This window comes from Sorex araneus, chromosome 1, assembly GCF_027595985.1.
Source record: "Sorex araneus isolate mSorAra2 chromosome 1, mSorAra2.pri, whole genome shotgun sequence".
NCBI lineage: Eukaryota > Metazoa > Chordata > Mammalia > Eulipotyphla > Soricidae > Sorex > Sorex araneus.
In genome coordinates this window covers 250,625,640-250,645,584 of record NC_073302.1, presented here as the reverse complement: position 1 = coordinate 250,645,584, position 19,945 = coordinate 250,625,640, and the positions used below count along the sequence as shown (strand labels likewise).

At 46.1% G+C, this 19,945-nt stretch overlaps 1 protein-coding gene across 3 annotated transcripts in view; it reads left to right on the top strand.

Annotated features, from left to right (window-relative positions):
• Window positions 1-17,933, top strand: part of CNMD (chondromodulin) — a 30,235-nt gene extending 12,302 nt beyond the window's left edge. Inside the window, exons 4-8 of one of the 3 annotated variants that reach the window (XR_008627950.1) lie at window positions 2,576-2,689; window positions 8,407-8,560; window positions 11,109-11,275; window positions 12,840-12,934; window positions 16,763-16,844. Coding sequence is in view for 2 of the 3 variants with exons in the window: in XM_004604604.2 (XP_004604661.2) it covers window positions 2,576-2,689; window positions 8,407-8,560; window positions 11,109-11,275; window positions 16,763-16,978 (651 nt within the window). In the remaining variant the exon portion in view is untranslated. Of the gene's footprint in view, window positions 1-2,575; window positions 2,690-8,406; window positions 8,561-11,108; window positions 11,276-12,839; window positions 12,935-16,762 lie in introns of all 3 variants that reach the window. The other 2 variants (XM_004604605.2, XM_004604604.2) reach the window with 2 other exon arrangements.
• Window positions 17,934-19,945: the final 2,012 nt, after the last annotated feature.

Sequence of the window (19,945 nt, the reverse complement as noted above, 5' to 3'; positions counted from 1 at the left end):
CGGGTCAATCACGAGCAAGGCAAATGCCCTACCTGCTGTACCTTCTTCACTCTAGCCCATCCCTGGGTTTCTCAATGCTTTCTACCCCTATCTCTTCACATTTCTGCTGCATTCTGGATCTTAGAGAAGTGGTAAGCAGCAAAATTCTGTGATGTCTCCATTATTATGGCATATCATTTGTGAGCTCTTTAATGCTGGCTTCTTTCTTTTTCTTTTTTTGGTCACTCACCAGTCCAGAAATTAATCAACAGGGGAAGTAAATGCTCTGGGGATGAAGCACGCTGTTAGCCTACTGTCCTCAGCGTGTAGAGTCAGTGCTGAGCTACAAGCCAAGGCTGGTGCCTTGGGGCTGAGCCTTCCCTGGAGGTGGGTCCCCTGGGAGATGAGGAGACACTGTTTACACCTCACAAGGGACAAAACAGAACATCCAAGTCCTTGGTAAGCTTAGGAGCAAACTTTAGCTGTGACCATTGATTGTGTAAAAGCTTGACTCTGGGCTCAGTCGCTTAGGAAAAATTGAACCCGTGTAATTAAGTGGACAGACATCTTTTAAATATCTTTGTGGAGTTTCTCCCTTCCAAAAAAAATTTTTAGGGAGTCAGAGGGGAGGGCATTTGTCTTGCGCACAGCTGACCCAGGTTTGATCTCCGGTATCCCTTACGGTTCCCCAAGCACCGACAGGAATAATTCCTGAGTGCGGAGCCAGAAGTAACCTTTGAACAACACTGGATGTAACCCCGAAACAAAACAAATCTTTCTTTTTAATTTTGAAATTTAGATGCCAGGGCCATGGGGATAGTACAAGGGCTAAAGGCCTTGCATGCGGCCAGCTGGGCTTCGATCCCTAACACTGCACGGTCTTTTGAATACCACCAGGAGTAACATGCTCTTTCTCCCAGCTCCCCCAGCCCCACCCCTGGGCCCCAGCACAGAGCCAGCTGCAGCCTTCCAGGTACCACTGAGTGTGAGTCTAATCCCCTGCCCCAAATGTAGATACCAATCTTAGGGAGCTTATAATTGAGAAGCGCCTGGCATTCCCATGGTGCTGCCGCACAGGCCCTGTGAATTATATGCCGGATGAGGACTGAGACGGGAGGGCTTATTGGGAGTGAGCGTGAGAATAACCTGTTTAGCTCGAGGTGGTCAAAGAAAGCTGCAATAAAAACATGGTATTTCGTTTACATACAAGTGGTTCAACATGGAGAGTATCATGCTAAGTGAAATGAGTCCGAGAGAGAGGAACAGACAGAATGACTGCACTATCTGTGGAATATAAAGTAGCAGAATGGGAGACTAACACCCAAGGATAATAGAGATAAGGGCCAGGAGGATTGCTCCACAACTTGGAACCTGGCCTCACATGCTGGGGGGAAAGGCAGCTGGGATAGAGAAGGAAACATCAAGTAAAGGATGCCTGGAGGGCTCGCTCGGGATGGGTGATGCGTGCTGAAAGTAGACTATGGACCAAACATGATGGCCACTTACTACCTATATTGCAAACCATAACATCCAAAAGGAGAGAGAGAGTAAAAGGGAATATGCCCCCCACGGTTGGGGGGATGCATAGGAGGGGTGACAGGAGAGATTCTGGGAACCTTGGTGGTGAATAGGCACTGGTGGAGGGATGGGTACTTGATCATTGTATGACTGAAACGTAATCATGAAAGTTTGTAAGTCTGTAACTATATCTCACAGTGATATATATATATATTTTTAGTGATATATTTTTAATGAAAATATATATATAAAAAAAACATGGTATTTTTCAGGCTGTATGCTTTGCATGTGGGAGACCACTGTTCAGTCCCCAGCACCTCAGAGTCCCCTGAACACCTCTAGGAATGACTCTGAGCACAGAGTTGGGAGGCGCTACTGAGCACTGCTAAGTGTACCCACCTACCCCAATCAAAAAATACAGTATTTCCCCATGGCTTGTGGGTGTGAAGAAATAGTTCGTGCACTCCATCTGGCTCAGATGCCACCACACTCCAGCCCGGTGGATTAGAGAGAAAGTTCAGCAGACTGCGGTGCTTGAGCCTGAGTTCGATCCTGGCATCTCATGTTCCTCTGAGCAATCCAGGGGTGACCAGTAAGCACCAAACTAGTTCCTGAGCATCATTGAGGATGGCCAAGAAAACAAAACCAAAATGGCACCCCTAATCATCTCTCGTGCCAGGTGACCTGAAGTGCCGACTCCTGACACACTTTTCTCTGGTGGTATTGTCATGATGTTCAGGGGATACTCTTGAATCATTTCCTGGAGATCACTCCCAGCCATGCTGGGGGCACCTGGCCAGAGCCAGGCATAGGATTCAGGTCTCCCAGAGGCACATCGTGTGCTCCAACCATTGAGCTGTTGTCTCTCTAGTTGTCCCACTATTTTTTTTTCCTCCTAACACATACCACCATGCACCCTTTCCTTAGTAAGGAAAAGATCTCAAAGGTAAGCTCCCTGGGAGTGTTGATTCCAGCTCTTTTGTTCTTCCCCAGACTCCAACCCAGAACTGTGCCCACTCAATGCACTGCATATGTGAATAAGTAAATGAGGAGCTGGATGGATACTTTTATTTTCTAGGGCATCACAGGAATCCGTTTTGCTGGAGGAGAGAAGTGCTACATCAAAGCGCAGGTGAAGGCTCGAGTTCCTGAAGTGGGCACCGTGGTCAAACAGAGCATCTCCTCTGAGCTGGTGGGTACCACGCGCAGGAGTGGGGTGCAGGCATTGAAGGCTCAGATCTTTCCATCTGTGGCTTCTGAGCAGGCTCACAACCACACATCAGCTCCCTTTCTGCCAAGTGTATTTAGACTCTTTTGCTCACGGAAAATGGGTTGGTTTTCCGTGACCATTCTTACACGGTGTGGTATACTTAAGGGTTGGGAGGAGACACATTTAAAGTGTGTGCTTTGCATGCAGGAGGTCTGGGTTTGATCCCCATCACTTCGTGGTCCCCTGAGCGCAGCCAGGAGTGACACCGGAATATTTCTGGGTGTGGCTCCCAAACCAAAGAAATAGATCATTTAAAAATAATGTGTGTCGAGGGGTTTTAATGTCACTGAATTGCTTGATGTTCAGAAACTATCTGATTAGTGATGAAGGTGACCTAACTCACTTCCTATGACAGAAGCTTTGTCAGAGCTTCTCTGGAGCCTTCAATCCGAGTCACCACCTCACCTGCACTCAGTGTGGGACTCCTGCTAACATTCCCTCCAGAGTCAGGCTACCTCATAGAGGGTAGTTCTACTGCTGCCCAGCAACTGAGCTGAGCTGATTCCCCCTGAGATTTCTTCACTGGTTCAAGGTCAGGCCAATGGAGCCTCCCTGCATACTTCCAGTTCCCTTTCTTTGTGTCAAACTTGTGAGTAGGATTTTTAAATAGCATTCTTCTATTATTAATAGCTTACCTTTGAACTTGATCTTTTAATTTTATTTTTGGTTTGGGGGCCACACTCAGCTGTGTGAGGGCTTACTCCTGGCTTTGTGCCCAGGAACCACCCTGATGGGGGATCAGGGACCATATGCCGTGCTGGGGTGTGCAGGACAAGTACCACTGTCTCTGTACTCTCTCTCGCCCAAGCTTAATCTTCTTAAATTGCATTAAGAATTGTACGAGTTTTGGGCCGGAGCGATAGTACAGTGGGTAGAGTGTCTGCCTTGCACGCGGCTGACCCAGGTTCAATCCCTGGCATCCCATATGGTTCCCCAAGCACTGCCAGGAATAAGCCCTGAGCATCGCTGGGTGTGACCTAAAAAGAAAAAAAACTGTACGGGTTTCAAAGACAAATCTGTAAGAAAAACTCAGCATTTATTTGACACCAGGTGGTCACATTCATTATCATCTTGTTTGAAATTGGAGCAAGTTATGGAGAAAATAAACGAACATTGCAGTCATTTGGGCTGGGCTCAAATCTCAGCTTGGACATTTGCTATGTGTGGACATGGCTTTAGAGCGTCAGTTTTGTCATCTACCAACTAAGGGCATCCATCTCATCCCCATGCCCTAGAACCGGCCAGATGAAAACGAATAAATGGTTGCTGCCAGAATGATTAATTTTATTATGATCACCTTTGAGCCTCTCAGTTCCCTTGAGAGGCAAGTGAGGCAAATCTCAGCTCCCTCCAGGCCAAAGAGGAAAAATAAGGGTAAGCAAAGGTGCCTAGAAACTGCCCAAGCGTCCGCCCTCCCTGGAGCAGCAGCTGGAGGTGTCTCAAAACAAAGCAAAACAAAAGCTAAAAACAATTTTTTTTTTTTTTTAGAATCTGGAACTTTTCTTGAAGCTAGCTCGCCAGCCTGTCTGCAGATTACCTGGTTTGCTACTGGCTTATTGCTTCCTGTCCACTCCCAGCCTCCCCACGTGTCCATCCAGTCAGAGGTTCTTCCGGAGCCTGTGGCTCCTGCCTCCTGGCCCCAGTTCTAGTGTTTCTGCCACTCCACGTTGTGCAGGACAGATGATCTGGCATGGATAAGAGAGTTGACCGGAACCCAGCCCTGGCCCCAGCCTCCTCTTCTGCAGTGCTGTGTTACTGTCCAGTCACTGGGTTTCTGTTGTAGTCTGTCCTAACTGGTGATCTTGGCTTTCCCCTAAGCCAGCCTAGAATGAGCCTTCATCTCTCTCCAGGCCAGCTTGCCCCAACCACTGGCTGGCCCAGACAGAATTCTACGTTTGCACTTTTCCTGGTCTGCGTTCTTTTTTCTAGTTTTGAAAAACAAGGTTATTTTTTTGTCATGATAGGAAATTTGGGTAATACATAAAAGAGCAGAGAAGAAAACCAACCCTAACTGCATAATCCACAGATAGCTACTGCTGGGTTATGGGGAATTTGCTTCCTGTGCAGGGAGGTGTGTGTGTCTGTCCATAATTGAGATTATACTATTGCACACTCATTTTTTTTTAACCTTAGGTCTTTTAATATGTATATTAGGAGGGGCTGGAGTTATAGTACAGCAGGTAGGGTGCTTGCCTTGCACACGGACAACTGGGGCTCAATCCCTGGCATCCCATATGGTCCCCTGAGCCCCGCCAAGAATAATCCATGAGCACTCTGGGTGTGACACTCCCAGCTCCCCAATAAAAGTGTAGATTAGGACCAGGGAGATGGCTCACTGGGCTGCAGCACATATTTTGCAAGCAGGAGACTGGGGTTCACAACCCAGCTCTATGGGGGCCCCCCAAATACCAGTAGGAGCAAACTCAAACAGAGCCGGGAGTAGCTTCTAGCACTGCCGAAAAAATTAATAAAAATGAAATGTGTTGATTATTCAGATGCATTTTGATTATAATTTTAGGAACCTTTTGTCTTTGAATATTTCACACAGCTTCCCCTTTCACTATCAAATATCAATCATTTAAAATAATTTGTATACTCACTATGATGAATAGTTATCTAAATCTTAGTTGTTGGGGGGTTTTATGCGTTTGGGTGTTTGTTTTGTTTTTTTGTTTGTCTGCCATCCATGCTCTGGGGTCACTCCGGGGGTGCCAGGGGAACCTGGCCCGGCCTCCTGCCCACAAGCACGGGTGCAGCCCTTGGTGCCATCTCGGGGAGCCCTGGTTTAAATTCTTTGCATCAGATTCTTCCTCCATCGAGGTAGATTATTTTTCTTGTGTTTTAGTTGTTTATACTGTGCATGATGGATCCTCTGGTGAACAAAACCAAATTCAGACAATGTTTGTATGAATTAGGAATGTGTTTGCCTGTCAGTAGGAGAAAATGACATTTCAAAATGCCTTAAGCAAACAGGGATGTTTTCCTCTACCTTAAGCAGGGGGTAGGCAGCAGCCTGGGCTCAGTGACCAGTAGCCCAGAATATTGAGGGCTGCAGGGCGGAGGTGCGGAAGGGGGACAGGCTTAGGGGGGAGGGGGAGGGCTCCAGTTCCAAACATTAACCACATATTCAAGTAAGGGAAGTCAGGAAAGGTTGAACGGTGCCAAGGATGACTTCCTTTTCACCAGAAAGGCAGGCTTCTCCAAGTCCCCAGCTTCAGCACAGATCTCATTGGCTAGGATGGGTGTCTGGCACTCAAGAAAGCTGAGAAAGCACGTCTGCCTCATGGGAAGAGCAGTGTGGTTGCCTCAAGCAAAAGCTGGGTTGTGTTGCAAGGGAAGGGAGGGAGAAAGGAGACTGGGAGGGTGGGCAAGGCGCCCCTCCATAATTCCCTCCCACTCCTCACAAGCAGGAGGCCGGGGGTGGAGGGGTGCCCATCCTTCTCCACCGCCCCCCCCCCACCGCCCACCCAGTGCTTTAGATTATGATGGGGTCGATTTATGCATCACTTGCTCTCATAAAATTTTCATCAGTTTTGTATAACTTCTAAAAGCTACTATGCCCAGAGAGTATTCATTTCCTGGATGGAGCCATTTAATTTAAGGTAAATAACTGGATTACCTGAATGTTAGCTGCCTCCAATAACTTTTAAGTTGTTTTAATGCAGCCATAAGCCTGGGGGAGAAAGCATAAATGAAATGCTGCTTTTAGCTAAAAATAAGAAGAAAACATTTTAATTTCTCCAACCTATTGCAAACTAATAAATACATGAGAAGAACAACCTGGCAAAATAAATTTGTCTCCTGGGTTATCAAACTGTTCTCAGCATCTCGCTGTAGGAGTAAATCCAGGGTTTAGCTTTGAAATCTCAGTGGTGTGCTTGATGCAAGGAACATCTGAAATATGTTTAGCGAGAGCTGGGAAATGTAGAAATGGTTTATGTTAAATAATACTTTGAACTGAAGACATTAAAGAACCAATCACTTGTTTTTCCATTGTTGTTCGGAAGCTGCAGAACAAAACCCCGAAGGATTTTCACTTCAAATGAAAGGTTCCTCCATCCTTTAGAGGAGTCCGGGGTCCATTCAATTGCTTTTCCTCAAAAACATCTTTGATCAAAAACATCAGATTAACCTAAATCTCAGAGTTGGTATCAAGTAATTTTCACTTCTACTCAGGACACTCATATTCACATCGCAGCTATCAAAAGGCAGAACGAAGGTAGGGGGTGGGGGGTCGGGGGTGGCTATATGGAAGGAAGGAGATACAAAGAAGAGATGAGAAAGTTAAAGTGGATGTAGGGGGCATGTGCATGGGCAAAGGCACTAAGGACATATTTCAAGATGTTACTTTAGGCACCTGGAGTGACAGCACAGTGGTAGGGTGTTTGCCTTGCACATGGCCAACCCAGGTTTGATTCCTCCGTCCCTCTCGGAGAGCCTGGCAAGCTACCAAGAGAATAGAGCCTGCATGGCAGAGCCTGGCAAGCTACCCGTGGCTTATTCGATATGCCAAAAACAGTAACAACAAGTCTCACAATGGAGACGTTACTGGTGCCCGCTTGAGCAAATCGATGAACAAAGGGACAACAGTGCTACTTTACTTTTTTTTTCTTTTGGGTCACACCCAGTGATGCTCAGGGGTTACTCCTGGCTTTTCACTCAGGAATTACTCTTGGCGGTGCTTGGGGGATCATATGGGATGCCGGGGATCGAACCCGGGTCGGCCGCGTGCAAGGCAGACGCCCTACCCGCTGTGCTATTGCTCCGGCCCTACAGTGCTACTTTAGGCACCAGTGATTTAGAATACTATTAATGACAGAGACTCGTGCAGAAAACATTCCAGCATCGCACACTCGTCCACTTCCTTCCACTGGTGTTGTGCTCGGTGTCCCCCACCCATTCCTATCCCCACCTGTTCCCTTCCTTGGGGCTTAAGTTTCCACCGAAGACCAGTTCTCAGTGTCCATTGCCTTTGGGCATCTATTATACCCCTACGATGTTTATTTATTTCACGCTTAGGTGAGATGCCCATTACTCATCAGATAAAGGGTTAATGTCCAAGATTTATAAAGCACTGACAGAACTTTACCAGAAAAAAATAAAATCCCATCAAAAAAAAAAAAAAAAAAAAGGAAGGACCAGACAAAGTACTGACATTTTAATAGGATAGAATTGTCTGTTGTTGCCGGGCGGGGGTTGGGGCTGGGGAGGAGACAGCCTGAGCAGCTGAGAGCGTGCTTTGCACGTGGGAGGCCTAATTTGATCCCCATCTCCGCATGGTCCTCTGAGCACTGCCGGGAGTGATCTCTATAAGCACCCAACTGGGAGTGTTGCCCCTGAGCACTGTCAAGTGTAGCCCCCAAACAAATGAACAACATCATTTTCCTACTACATCACTCATTATTATGTTGGTTTGGAGGCCATACCCAGCTGCACTTACTCAGGGCTTACTCTTGGCTCCGAACTCAGGGGGTCTCTCCTCGAGGGACTTATGGGGATCCTTTGTGGGGCTAAGGATCAGAACCAGGCCAGCCAAATGCAAGGCAAATGCCCTACCCACCATGCTCTCTCCAGCCCCACGCAGATTCCTCCGTGTCCTCCTAACTTAACTCTGTGCATTTCCTTGGTGCTTCTTCCAGGAAGGGAAGATCATGCCGGTTAAATATGAAGAGAATGCTCTGATCTGGGTGGCCGTAGACCAGCCTGTGAAGGATAGCAGCTTCCTGAGCGCCAAGGTCTTGGAGCTCTGTGGCGACCTGCCTATTTTCTGGCTTAGACCCACATATCCGAAAGGTAGCGTCTGCATTCTCTTTCTCTGCGGGTCTTTCTCCGTGTTCCCGGGTGGATCCTGCGAGGCCTTCCACAGGCCACGCCTGGAATCAGAGAGGAGCCGGGCAGCCTGTCCCAGTGTCACCGTGTCTCAGGGAGGAATGTGACAGCAAGGAGAGCAGAGGGGAGAGCTGGAGCAGAGGGCTGGCCGGACTCGGGGGAGGTGACAAGAGTACCACAGATATTTTTATTTATGCGTCTCTTGCTCCCTTCTGCTCTAGCCCTTTATCTCACTTTGCTCTTTCCAATGTTACTTAAAAAAAAAAAAAATGCTAAGGTGTAGAATCAAGGGACTAAGAGGTTGTCATGCTGCTGAATCTTTATTATGCTCAAACCTAGAATTATGGGACAGCTGGAAGAGGCTGTGGGCAGAGGTAATGATTCTGCAGGTTTCAGGCTTCTGAACCTCAGCTCCTAAGCACGGTGAAAAATAAGTGAGGGGTCCCTAGGGCTCGGCACTAAGTTGTGCACACCTTTGAGCTATTTTTGGGGGTGATCTCTGAGCACAGAGCCAAGAGTTAAGCCCTGTGCACTGTTAAGTATAGTCCCCAAGTCAAAATAAGTAAGGTCCAAGTGGGGGCTGGGGAAAGAGCTTCGCATGTGTGAGCATCACTCAGGACCTCCCCCACCCAGCACTATACTGAATGCGGCCCCCAAACCAAATAAGCAAAAAGTGAAGATGGTAAATTTTGTGCATATTTGCCCATCTGCTTAGAACATCAGGTTTCTAAGTCTGCCAGAATGAAGAGGTTTGTACACGGAAGCCTTGTTCTGGTTTTTTTTTTTTTTTTTTGCTTTCTGGGTCACACCTGGCAGTGCACAAGGGTTACTCCTGGCTCTGCACTCAGGAATCGCCCCTGGTGGTGCTCAGGGGACCGTATGGGATGCTGGGAATCTGAACTCAGTTCGGTCGCGTGGAAGGCAAACACCCTACCCGCTGTGCTATCGCTCCAGCCCCCCTTGTTTTGTTTTTAAGGGAGATGGCGACCTGCTTTTCTAAGCCAGGCAAAGAGGAGGCAAGTGATAAGCCTCCAGCAGTGGCTGCCTGGAAGGGGGCCAGGGGGACCCCAGGCGAACATGTAGGCCCCATGGGTTAGAGAGAGGCACCAGCCCTTGCTCTCTGGGCTGGAGAGAGGCACCAACCCTTGCTCCACTTTGCCATCCTTCTTTTTGCCCACTGGTAAAGAGGAAGGACAAGAATCCATGCTCTCCAGCTGTTTACACTGTAGCAAGGGAAGATAGTAAAGGAGCACTGATGGAAGGTATTAGAGGGAAGTGAGGAGCAAGGCAAAGGCACTGGGATGGAAACAGTGCAACTGGCAGTGCCAGGAGGCCTGGTGGCATGAGGGCTCTCTCCCCTGGGAAAAGAGCTCGCTCCCATGTCCAACGTGGGGCAAGGCACCTCACAGCCCAAGAGTACGACCCACATGCACATACACATACTTTTTCTCATTTCTTTTCTGGGCATACATCTAAAACGTTTAATCGCTGCAACATCCATGCAAATAATAACTCAGAACAGAGAAGGAGGTACCACCCAACGCACCCTTGAAGTTCCTTTGGCATTGATGGATGGAAGCCATAGATGGAACATCACAGAGGTTAAAACTGAAGGACCACCCCTACCGCCCTGCAATATGCAGCCCTGGGGTCCTCTCATAAATGCAGCCACGTTCTACAACAAAAATCAGGAAGATAAAAATCCCTAAGGATGCCTGGTTCCCCACTACCTAATTAACTGGTCCCTCTCTCATCCCTTCCCTCTGTTGATACTGCTGCTCAGATGACCAACGTATGTAGTCTTTCACATAAAGATACACACATACATGCACACACATACACATACACACACACAACTGTCATGGGGTCATTGCAGTTCCCATGTGGTTGTTCTCCTTGTGCTTCCGAGGGCCAGACTCTGGCTGTGTCTGCACATGGCTGCAGGAAGCGTGTGTGTGGTGCCAGCTAACACCCAGCAGAGCTCCCAGGCACAGTCAGTATCTTTCCCAGCATCCCACTTCACTCAAGTGACACATGTGCTGACACTGAGGATCGAACTCAGGGCCTCACACTTGCAAGGCAGGCGTTTCAGTCATGACACATCAATATCCACCCACCCTCCTCATTCTGAGAGAAGCCCCCTGGGATCTTTAAGCTGGCAGGACTCCTGTGTCACAGAGCAGTACTGTCAGGGACAGGGAATGTCGGCGGGACAGTCAGGTGAGTGAGAGCCTAGCTCGGTCTAGAACTTTGCATGTTGTCCTCATTGAATCTTTACCAACAACTGTCCAGGAAACTTTTTTTCTGGTGCTCGGGGAACTGTGTGGTGCCGAGTATCGAAGCTAAGCCTCCTGTGTGCAGCTCATTGAGCTCTCCAGCCCTCCGCGCAGCCTCAGCAGCGGCGGCAAGTGGTGGATGGGTCTGGAGACCTTTTCCTTGTTTTGCACCCTGATAAGCACAAAATGCCCTTGAAAATTCAGCAAAGGAACTAACAGCAATTTTGTGGGGGCAGGAATCCGGAGAGAAAGAAGAGAATTGGTAAGAAAAATTGTTACAACTGCCACAAGAAGACCCGCCGGTGGACCAAGGGGCAACCCAGGCTCTGGAGGAGCAAATAATGAGACCAGACCCAACGTTCAAGAGGACTCGGAGCCCTTCAACCCAGACAACCCTTACCACGTGCGTACGGGCTGATTTGCAGGCTCTTAACCCTAGCAGCACCTGGCAATATTTTCTATTTCAAATTAGCATAAAATAGAATTTCTATTTTATGTACTTGATATGCCAAAAACAGTAACAACAAGCCTCACAATGGAGACGTTACTGGTGCCCGCTCAAGCAAATCAATGAGCAACGGGAGGACAGTGCAGTGCTATATTTGTTTTAAATACATTTTACATGTATTTCACATCTTGCATATTTTTATACTTTTATATATTTTGTATATTCTGAGAAGAAACATTCAGTGTTTTCCTATTCTATATCACATAAAAATTTGGTATACAGGGGCCAGAGTGATAGTACAGCGGGTAGGGCATTTGCCTTGCATGCGGCTGACCTGGGTTCGATCCCCGGTATCCCATATGGTCCCCTAGCACCGCCAGGAGTAATTCCTGAGTGCAGATCCAGAAGTAACCTCCTGAGAATAGCTGGGTATGACCCAAAAAACAAACAAAAAAGAACAACAACAAAATAAAGAATCTGGCATATAAAGATTTGATATATAATAATTATATTGCAATTTTACATCTTGATTTGTTGCAGTTTATAAAAAGGTACAAACTTAATAACTGTAGGGCAGAATTTTGATTGATTTAATCATATTCAAAGGTGTTTCTTGGACTAAAAGAGTGTAGCAAATCGGTGCTTTTCTTGCATGTGGCCAACTGGGGTTTGATCCCTGGGACCCCATATGGTCCCCTGAGCCTGCCAGGCATGATCCCTGAGCGCACACCCAGGAGTAAGCCCTGAGCACAGCTGGGAGTGACCTGAAAACCAAATAACTTAAAAAAAAAAAATCAATGGTGTTTTCTGTCTTAGAGTCACAGGAAATTCCACAGAAAAAAGTTTCACATGAGGAATTTGATTATCAATTGTTTCCAAGAGTGCCCTGAAGGTAGCAGAAAGAAAGGATTCCCTTCTTCCTTCAGAGCCACTTTATTTATTCATGCCGTCTACAGGAACCCATCCTGCGGCTGGAGCAATAGCACAGCGGGTAGGGCGTTTGCCTTGCACACGGCCAGCCCGGATTCGATTCCCAGCATACCATATGATCCCCTGAGCACAGCCAGGAGTAATTCCTGAGTGCATGAGACAGGAGTAACCCCTGTGCCTTGCCGGGTGTGACCCAAAAAGCAGAAAAAAAAAATCCTTTCCCAGGCCTTCAATGCAGAAACCCTGCCCCAGGTTCCCAGTGCAGCTGGGAGACACTCAGACTAAATGCAGAGACGGCATTTGTAAGGATGCTCGCATGCTTTATGTTCTCAGATATACCATATTTATCATTATACTTTGCACTGAGTGAAAAGAGGGTAACTAATGTCTTATTTGAAAAAAATATATGCATATATACACATTTATGTACATATATACATATATATGTTCCAGTCAGTGCAAAACTTATATACATTTCTTGGGCAGAAAGACACTTGGTTTCTCTGCTTTGCAGGTTGCTTTTGCTTTGCAGGTACCTTTCGCTTTTCGGGTCGCTTTGCAGGGGTTAAGACAGTCGCTTTGCACACAGCTGACCCCAGTTCAGTCACCAGTGCTGCATATGGTTCCCTGAGCACCGCCAGGAATGATCCCTGAGCACAGAGCCAGAGCCCTGAGCATTGCCAGGTATAGCCCAAACACTACCCCCCATAATATGTATCTGTGCGTGTCTCTGTGTGTGTGTCCTAGTTGCAGGAGAAGTGTATGTGTGTGTATACACACATACATAAATACATACACACTTCCGCAATTAAAATTATTTCACAAAGGAATGTACAAAACTTTTTTTTTAATAAAAGTATCTTATTGGGGTCAGACAGGTAGTATAGTGCTAAGGTGCTTGCCTTGCATGGCCAACCAAGTTCCTATTGCACCATATATGTTCCTGAGCCCCACCAGAAGTGATCTCTGTACACAGACACAGAAATAAGCGGTCAGCATTGCTTGATGTAGCCCCAAATCCCGTGGCATATTGGATATGCCAAAAACAGTAACAACAAGTCTCACAATGAGAGACGTTACTGGTGCCTGCTCGAACAAATCAATGAACAACGGGATGACAGTACTATTCAGCCTTCTACCTCTTGCACACCTGTGGAAGTGTAATGCATTTTCACACAAGTACTGATGCATCAGTCTCTTGGACTAAAGGAAATTGTATTTGATGTTTTAGTGGATACCAAATTGTTATCCAAGGAGTTACATACACCACTGTGACTCCAAATGGTAATCAAGACTCTTGTTATCAAAATGTAAAATATTTCCAGTCTTTTAGGTATAAAATTTTATCTTTCTAGTAGTTTGTTGAGCCTGTAACTGTGTAACGGATGTCATTTGTATATATTTTCTCTATATAGCCTGTTCAGTTCCATACTTTCATGTGCTGCAAATGTATTTTCTAGTTCATCATTTTAGGCCAATATGTTTTAGAATTATTTAGAGGAAAAGTATTTTTAAATAACCCAAGGCTTATCAGAAAATTCAGGACACCACAGTACTTCATTCCCTAAAGCTCGAAGAATGAAAATGAAATGTGGAAAAAAATCTGAATAAGCAAACAGAAAATTTAATATCATTTACTCCCTGGGCAGCTGGACTAGCTGAATCTAGTTCAAAGGAAGAGGGCATCCGGCTCTTTACAGGCTGGGATGTGATTCTGCTGGCCTTTCTTTCAGACCCGAGTGATTCTATTCTTTGACAATCTCCTATTATGTCATTTTTGGGGTAGGGGTAGCCACATGTGGTGGTGCTACTGCTGGCTCCTTGCTCCAGGGACCATATGTGATGCTGCAAAGTACATGCTTGGGCCCACTGAGCTCTCCCCCTTCCTAGTCCATTTTTATTATTTTGTTTTTTGAGCCACACCTTGAGCTCAGGGCTTCCTCCTGGCTCTGAATTCAGGGATCACTTTTGGCGGTGTTTGGGGGAGTATATGGGGGGGCAATGGATAAAACCCGGATCAGCCGCATGCAAGGCAAGCACCTAACCTGCTGTAGCATCCGCTACTTCGCCAGCCCCTAGTCCACTTTATAAAACATAGAGCTTTAAGCTAAAACACCTGCCATCATCTAGTTCAGGGGCTCCTAACCTTAGTTGGCCTACTGCACCTTTAGAAACTAACAAACAAAACCCACAAAGCAACCTCCTTGGAAAATCTACCTTCTTTAAACAAACACAAAGTGCCTTCCGATTACACCCCAGATTGCTACTTGCCCCCTCTGGATCATTCGAGCAACCCTCGAGTGCCGCCACCCCCCACCCTTGCAACTCTTATCCAGTCCTTTGAGGACCTGTATTAGGGCAATGACCTGAAATTTCCTCCCTGCATCTTCATCCTAACAAAGCTTTCTTGTAGCATTAGCTGAGGATATGCCTCAGTCACTAGGTGTGTGAGAACCCGCCCACCACCCCTCCAATCCTTGCCCCATGTCTGTCACTGTGATGAGGTGGTTTTCTTTCTGCTATCCCAGATCAACCTATTTTGAACGATCAGGGAAAAATAAAGCCTGAGAAATTTTTTAAATGGTAGAAAGTCACTAGCAAAAAAACCAATATTTTAATGAACTTGGTCAGATGGTGTTAGGAATTTTATTAGGTGTGGTGATGGCAGCATGGTTGTGTGGAGGTATACTAACAGTGTAATACTGTGGAGGTATTCTAACATACTCATGCTACACCTTCGATTATTTTACTTTACAATTAAAAAAATACCTCAGCAAAAAAGTCAAGCAGTAGGGCTGGAGCACTGCGGGTAGAGCCCAAGGCCAACCCACGGTGTTTGAGCCCTGGCCATTATCTGGTCCTTTTGGACACTGTTAGGAATAAGCCCTGAGCACCACCAGATGTGGCTCAAAATCCCCAAAATAACAAAATCCAAGGTTTGATGCAAGGTAGCACTGTCAAATCTAAATGTTAATTCTACACACTTACCTACTTCCCAGTTTGAAATTTTTCCGTCAGCTCAGTTTGCTCAAGCATAACCTATGTTTAGTGCTGCTCCCCCCAAAGTTCAGCTACCTCCAGAAAAGGTTTCAACTGAATCAAGAGTTTACATTAATGATAGGGGCCTCTCGGCAACGTGAGACAATAGCACATTCAAGAGGATACAGAATCCACACTTCAAAACCATAAACGGGAAAGCCAGACATAGGTGTTGCGGGCCAAGTTTCTCCCAGTCCTGTGATCTCACCAATAGTAAAAAAAATGAAAGATTTTTGTGATTTTCACCTTAAAGTTTTTAGGGACACCTGGCTGTGATCAGGGGAACCAAGTGATGCCAACGTTGAACCTGGGCCTCCTGCTTGCAAAGCCCCTTGAGTTCATTCTCTGGCTCTATTAATGTAACTCTGTAACTAAAATGTGGCATATAGTAACTAGAGACAGTATAGCAGGTAAGGTGCTTGCCTTGCACACGGCCAACCTGGGTTCAGTCCTCAGCATCCCATACGGTCCCCACGAGCCTGCCAGGAGTGATTCCTGAGTCAGGATTAAGACCTGAGCATAGCCACCTGTGGGCTTAACAAAAAAAGATGCTAGCAGTTTACTAGGAAAGTTTTATGTCTTTAATTTTTGTGTATTTTATGGTGACTTTTCTTCAGAGTTTAATGTCGAAGTGGAGGCAGAAGCTAAGCAAGTTTTTCCAGCCAGTGCAACTGGCATAGCAATTGGTTCTTAGCCTAGATCAGTTATTTCAAAACATGCTCCCAAGAGCCCTGGAAGCCTTTACTACAAGAAGGCACCTGTGTGCAACTAAGTTAAAATTAGCAGTGGCAGAAATGCTGTTGAATCGTGCTTCCTTTTTAAAACGAGTCATTACTCAGTGGTAATGGTTCATTAAAACCATAGAGAGACTAATAGATTAGGGAGCTTGAAGTTCCTACACGCTAGAGTTGGGGGAGTCATATCAGCCAGGCTGGGAGCTCCTACAAGCTACCATGGGTCGCTCCTGTCGGTGGCCAGGGGACCAGATGATGCCCGGGATCGAAACCAGATCTCCCAACATGCAAACACATGATCCCCACTCCCTGAATTCCTTTATGTTAAAAGGAATTCTGATTTAAAAGGTTACAAGGGCTGGGGACATGGCTCAGTGACAAAGTGCATGGGGAAAAATCAAGTACAGATTGAAAACTTAAAAGTGATTTTGGGCTGGGAGGCACGGCTCTGTAGCAGAGCCGGCAATCCTGCGGGCATGAGGCTGCAAGTTCAGTCCCAGATTTGTCGCACTTGCTGAGTGCGGTCCTCAGCGGGCACGGACTCTGGTGCATTTGCAACCAAGCATGGTGCAATCTCCAGTCATCTCAACAACAAAGGGAAGGAAACCTTAGAATTGGAAATGACACATAAGCACAACTGAAAAAAATTCCTATAGTAGTGAAATATATATCCGCAAAAAGTGGACATGCTATAAAGTCATTATGGAGAAAATCCAAATAATTTCCTTTTGTTTCACAGCAGCAGGAAGGGGAAGGAATGACGTTCGACCCGAGACTGGATCATGAAGGAATCTGCTGTATAGAATGTAGGCGGAGCTACACCCACTGTCAGAAGATCTGTGAACCCCTGGGGGGTTACTACCCGTGGCCCTATAATTACCAAGGCTGCAGGTCCGCCTGCAGAATTGTCATGCCGTGCAGCTGGTGGGTGGCCCGCATCCTGGGCATGGTATGAAATCACTTCATCTGCCAGGTGCTACAAAGTAAGAATTAACTGAAAGACAAAGTAGCAGGAGGCATCTTGATACCAAAGTATTTTATACTCAATCTGTTCGATGCTATTTGAGAAACTGTTAAAAGAATTTCTCAATTGCTTCACAGAATTTTATCCAGGCTGTGCAAACATCCTGGAAGAGTGGTTTTAAACACAAAAATGTCATAATAATCCTATTATTGCTATTAGTATTTGCTTTGCTTTGCCAGTAAGGCCTACCTAGAAGACTACTAAGGTATTCTGAAATAAACGTGAAAAAAATTACCTAAGAATATTTCTTTTTAGGGATTGGAGCAATAGCACAGCGGGTAGGGCATTTGCCTTGCACATGGCCGACCTGGGTTCGATTCCCAGCATCCCATATGGTTACCCGAGCACCGCCAGGGGTAGTTCCTGAGTGCAAAACCAGGAGCAACTCCTGAGCATCGCTGGGTGTGACCCAAAAAGAAAAAAAAAGAAAAAGAATATTTCTTTTTAAAGAGCTCAAATGTTTCCTTTTAACTCAGTCACTGACTGAAACAATCACTTGTACAGAATTCCTCAATAATTCTTGACCTTTACTGTTCCTCAGTCTTGCAAGTAACTGTATCATCCCCACCACTCCACTTCCAGATACAAAAGACAAGCAGACATACTCTGAGGAAACACTGAATCGAGGTCCCAGAATCGTGGCCCCTTGGAAATTCCCCTGGGATGCGCCTGCATGTGACTGGCAGTCACTGCACTGAGCTAAGAGACACTTCCAGAAGAGCATTAGAATAAAGAGGGGAATTGTACTGAAGATAAATTAGGCAGGTGAGAGGGGCTTTCATTGACATTCTCAAAGGCAGGCCTTCACAGCCTTTTCAATCTCCTGGGCCAGCCACGCAGAAGGGAGAGCAACTCTATCTTCCTAGTAGTGATCAGGCTGCCACTGTAGTCCAATTATCACGGAGCTTCTCTGGCAGGAACAGGGCTGACAGTGCTGCTTGGTAGCTAGTGCTGGGTGGGGATTTATTTGTAAACAGGTAAGATTGGGGCTGGAGCTATAGCACAGCGGGTAGGGCGTTTGCCTTGCACGCGGCCGACCCAGGTTCGATTCCCAGCATCCCGTATGGTCCCCTGAGCACCACCAGGAGTAATTCCTGAGTGCAGAGCCAGGAGTAACCCCTGTGCATCACCGGGTGTGACCCAGGAAGGAAAAAAAAAAAAAGATAAGATCTCCCAGGGACTTGAACTATCTTTACAAATCTAAGTATTAAACCAAGATGATAACTGGTGTTTCATAGTTTTTGGCATCCATTTGTTATTTAAGCTCTCAATACCAGTTTGAGAAATAAAGAACTTTTTTTTTAAAGAAAAATAAGTATTCCAAAACAAAAGGGTTCAAGAGATGCCAGAACAGTCTTGACATCACGATCAGACTAGAGTTCCATAGTCTACCCTCACCTTATCACCATCCACCTAGTTGATATCCTAAGTTTGTAAAAGTCGAACAGAATTTTTAAATTGTTATCAAATGAAACGTCAATAGGCTGCGCTTAACAAACAGAACAACAAACTATGTCTCAGGAGAAAAAAGGAATGAAGGAAAGGCACAGAATTATATGCAACAGTTTATACTGTCCTCAAACAGCAGCTACATCCTGTAAGATATGGATTTTACTTTTAGTCATTAATGGTTATCACTTATTTTTGTTTTTGTATCACTCCTGGCAGTGCTCAGGGGACCATACAGGATGCCAGGGATCAAACCTGGGTTGGCCTCATGCAAGACAAACGCCGTACCAGCTGCACTATGGTTCCAGCCCCAAAGAGTTGTCAGTTTTTAAAGCAATTAATGTGCCAATGGTTCTGCCTACTCACTAACATCACTGCCCAGCAACATGAGCAAGAGAACAAGACAGAAAGAGAGAGCGTGCACACACCAGGACTCAGTGCCAAAGGCCTTGCTAGAGACAGGAGTATCAAATCGCTGGAGGAAGGAATGAGGTGAAATCACAGAGGAAGAGCTGGCCAGGAAGAGGGAGTAGTTCCAGTCAGTAAAACCATAGGTGTGGACTTGCATGGGACAATTAGACAAATAGGGCACCCAGGTTCAGTTAGTAAACATCAATGAAAATAGATGCAGAGCTTTATCTTGGAGTCGGTATTCATTGTGAATCTACTTGTTTGATACAGACTAGGTTACCAGTGAAAGGTGTCAGGCCATACTATTTCCAAACAGATGGATCACTGTGGGAATGTTCTAGGTGAACTGAGTGAAGAGACATATCAAGGGGAGCACCAGCAAAAGGGCCTCAAAGTTGCCTCTTTAAGGGAAGCCACTTTTCACTGCTCCATAATAAAGTGAAAATAGAGGCAGTGGAAAATTTACTTCCCAACAACCTATTGTCAAGTCACGACTAAATCCTGAAAGATTTACAACTGAAAGAAAACCAAAGGTCTATTTGAAAGAGAAAAATCAAGTGGACAAAGGAAAAGATTAAGTAATGGATGAGTGGATACAACCTTTTGTATTCTTATGGGCCCCCTGGAGGTGCTCAGGGATCATTCCTGGTGGGGTTGGGGATTGGAGCATATGGATCCCAGTATGTGAAGTAAATAACTTCAGTTCTTTACGAAAAGTAAAACTAAATAGCTTTTTTCATAACCAAAGGATTCAGAGATGATGGGGTACCCAGCAGTGCTCAGTGACCCTGTGTGATAGCAGGGTTAGAACAGCGTCCAGCCTGCAGCTGCACACGAGGCAGGTATGACCTCTCTGGCCCTAACCTTGTACTTCCCACCTGCCGCAATCAACAGACAAAAGAATGTATTCCAGATAAGCAGCCGCTACCTTGGGCCTCAGCCTGTAGTTCTCAGGTGCTGTTTCTGGGACTGCTCAGGAAATCAGGAGGTGCCAGGACTGAACCCAGGCACTTGCATGCCAAGCAAGTGTTCTTGCCT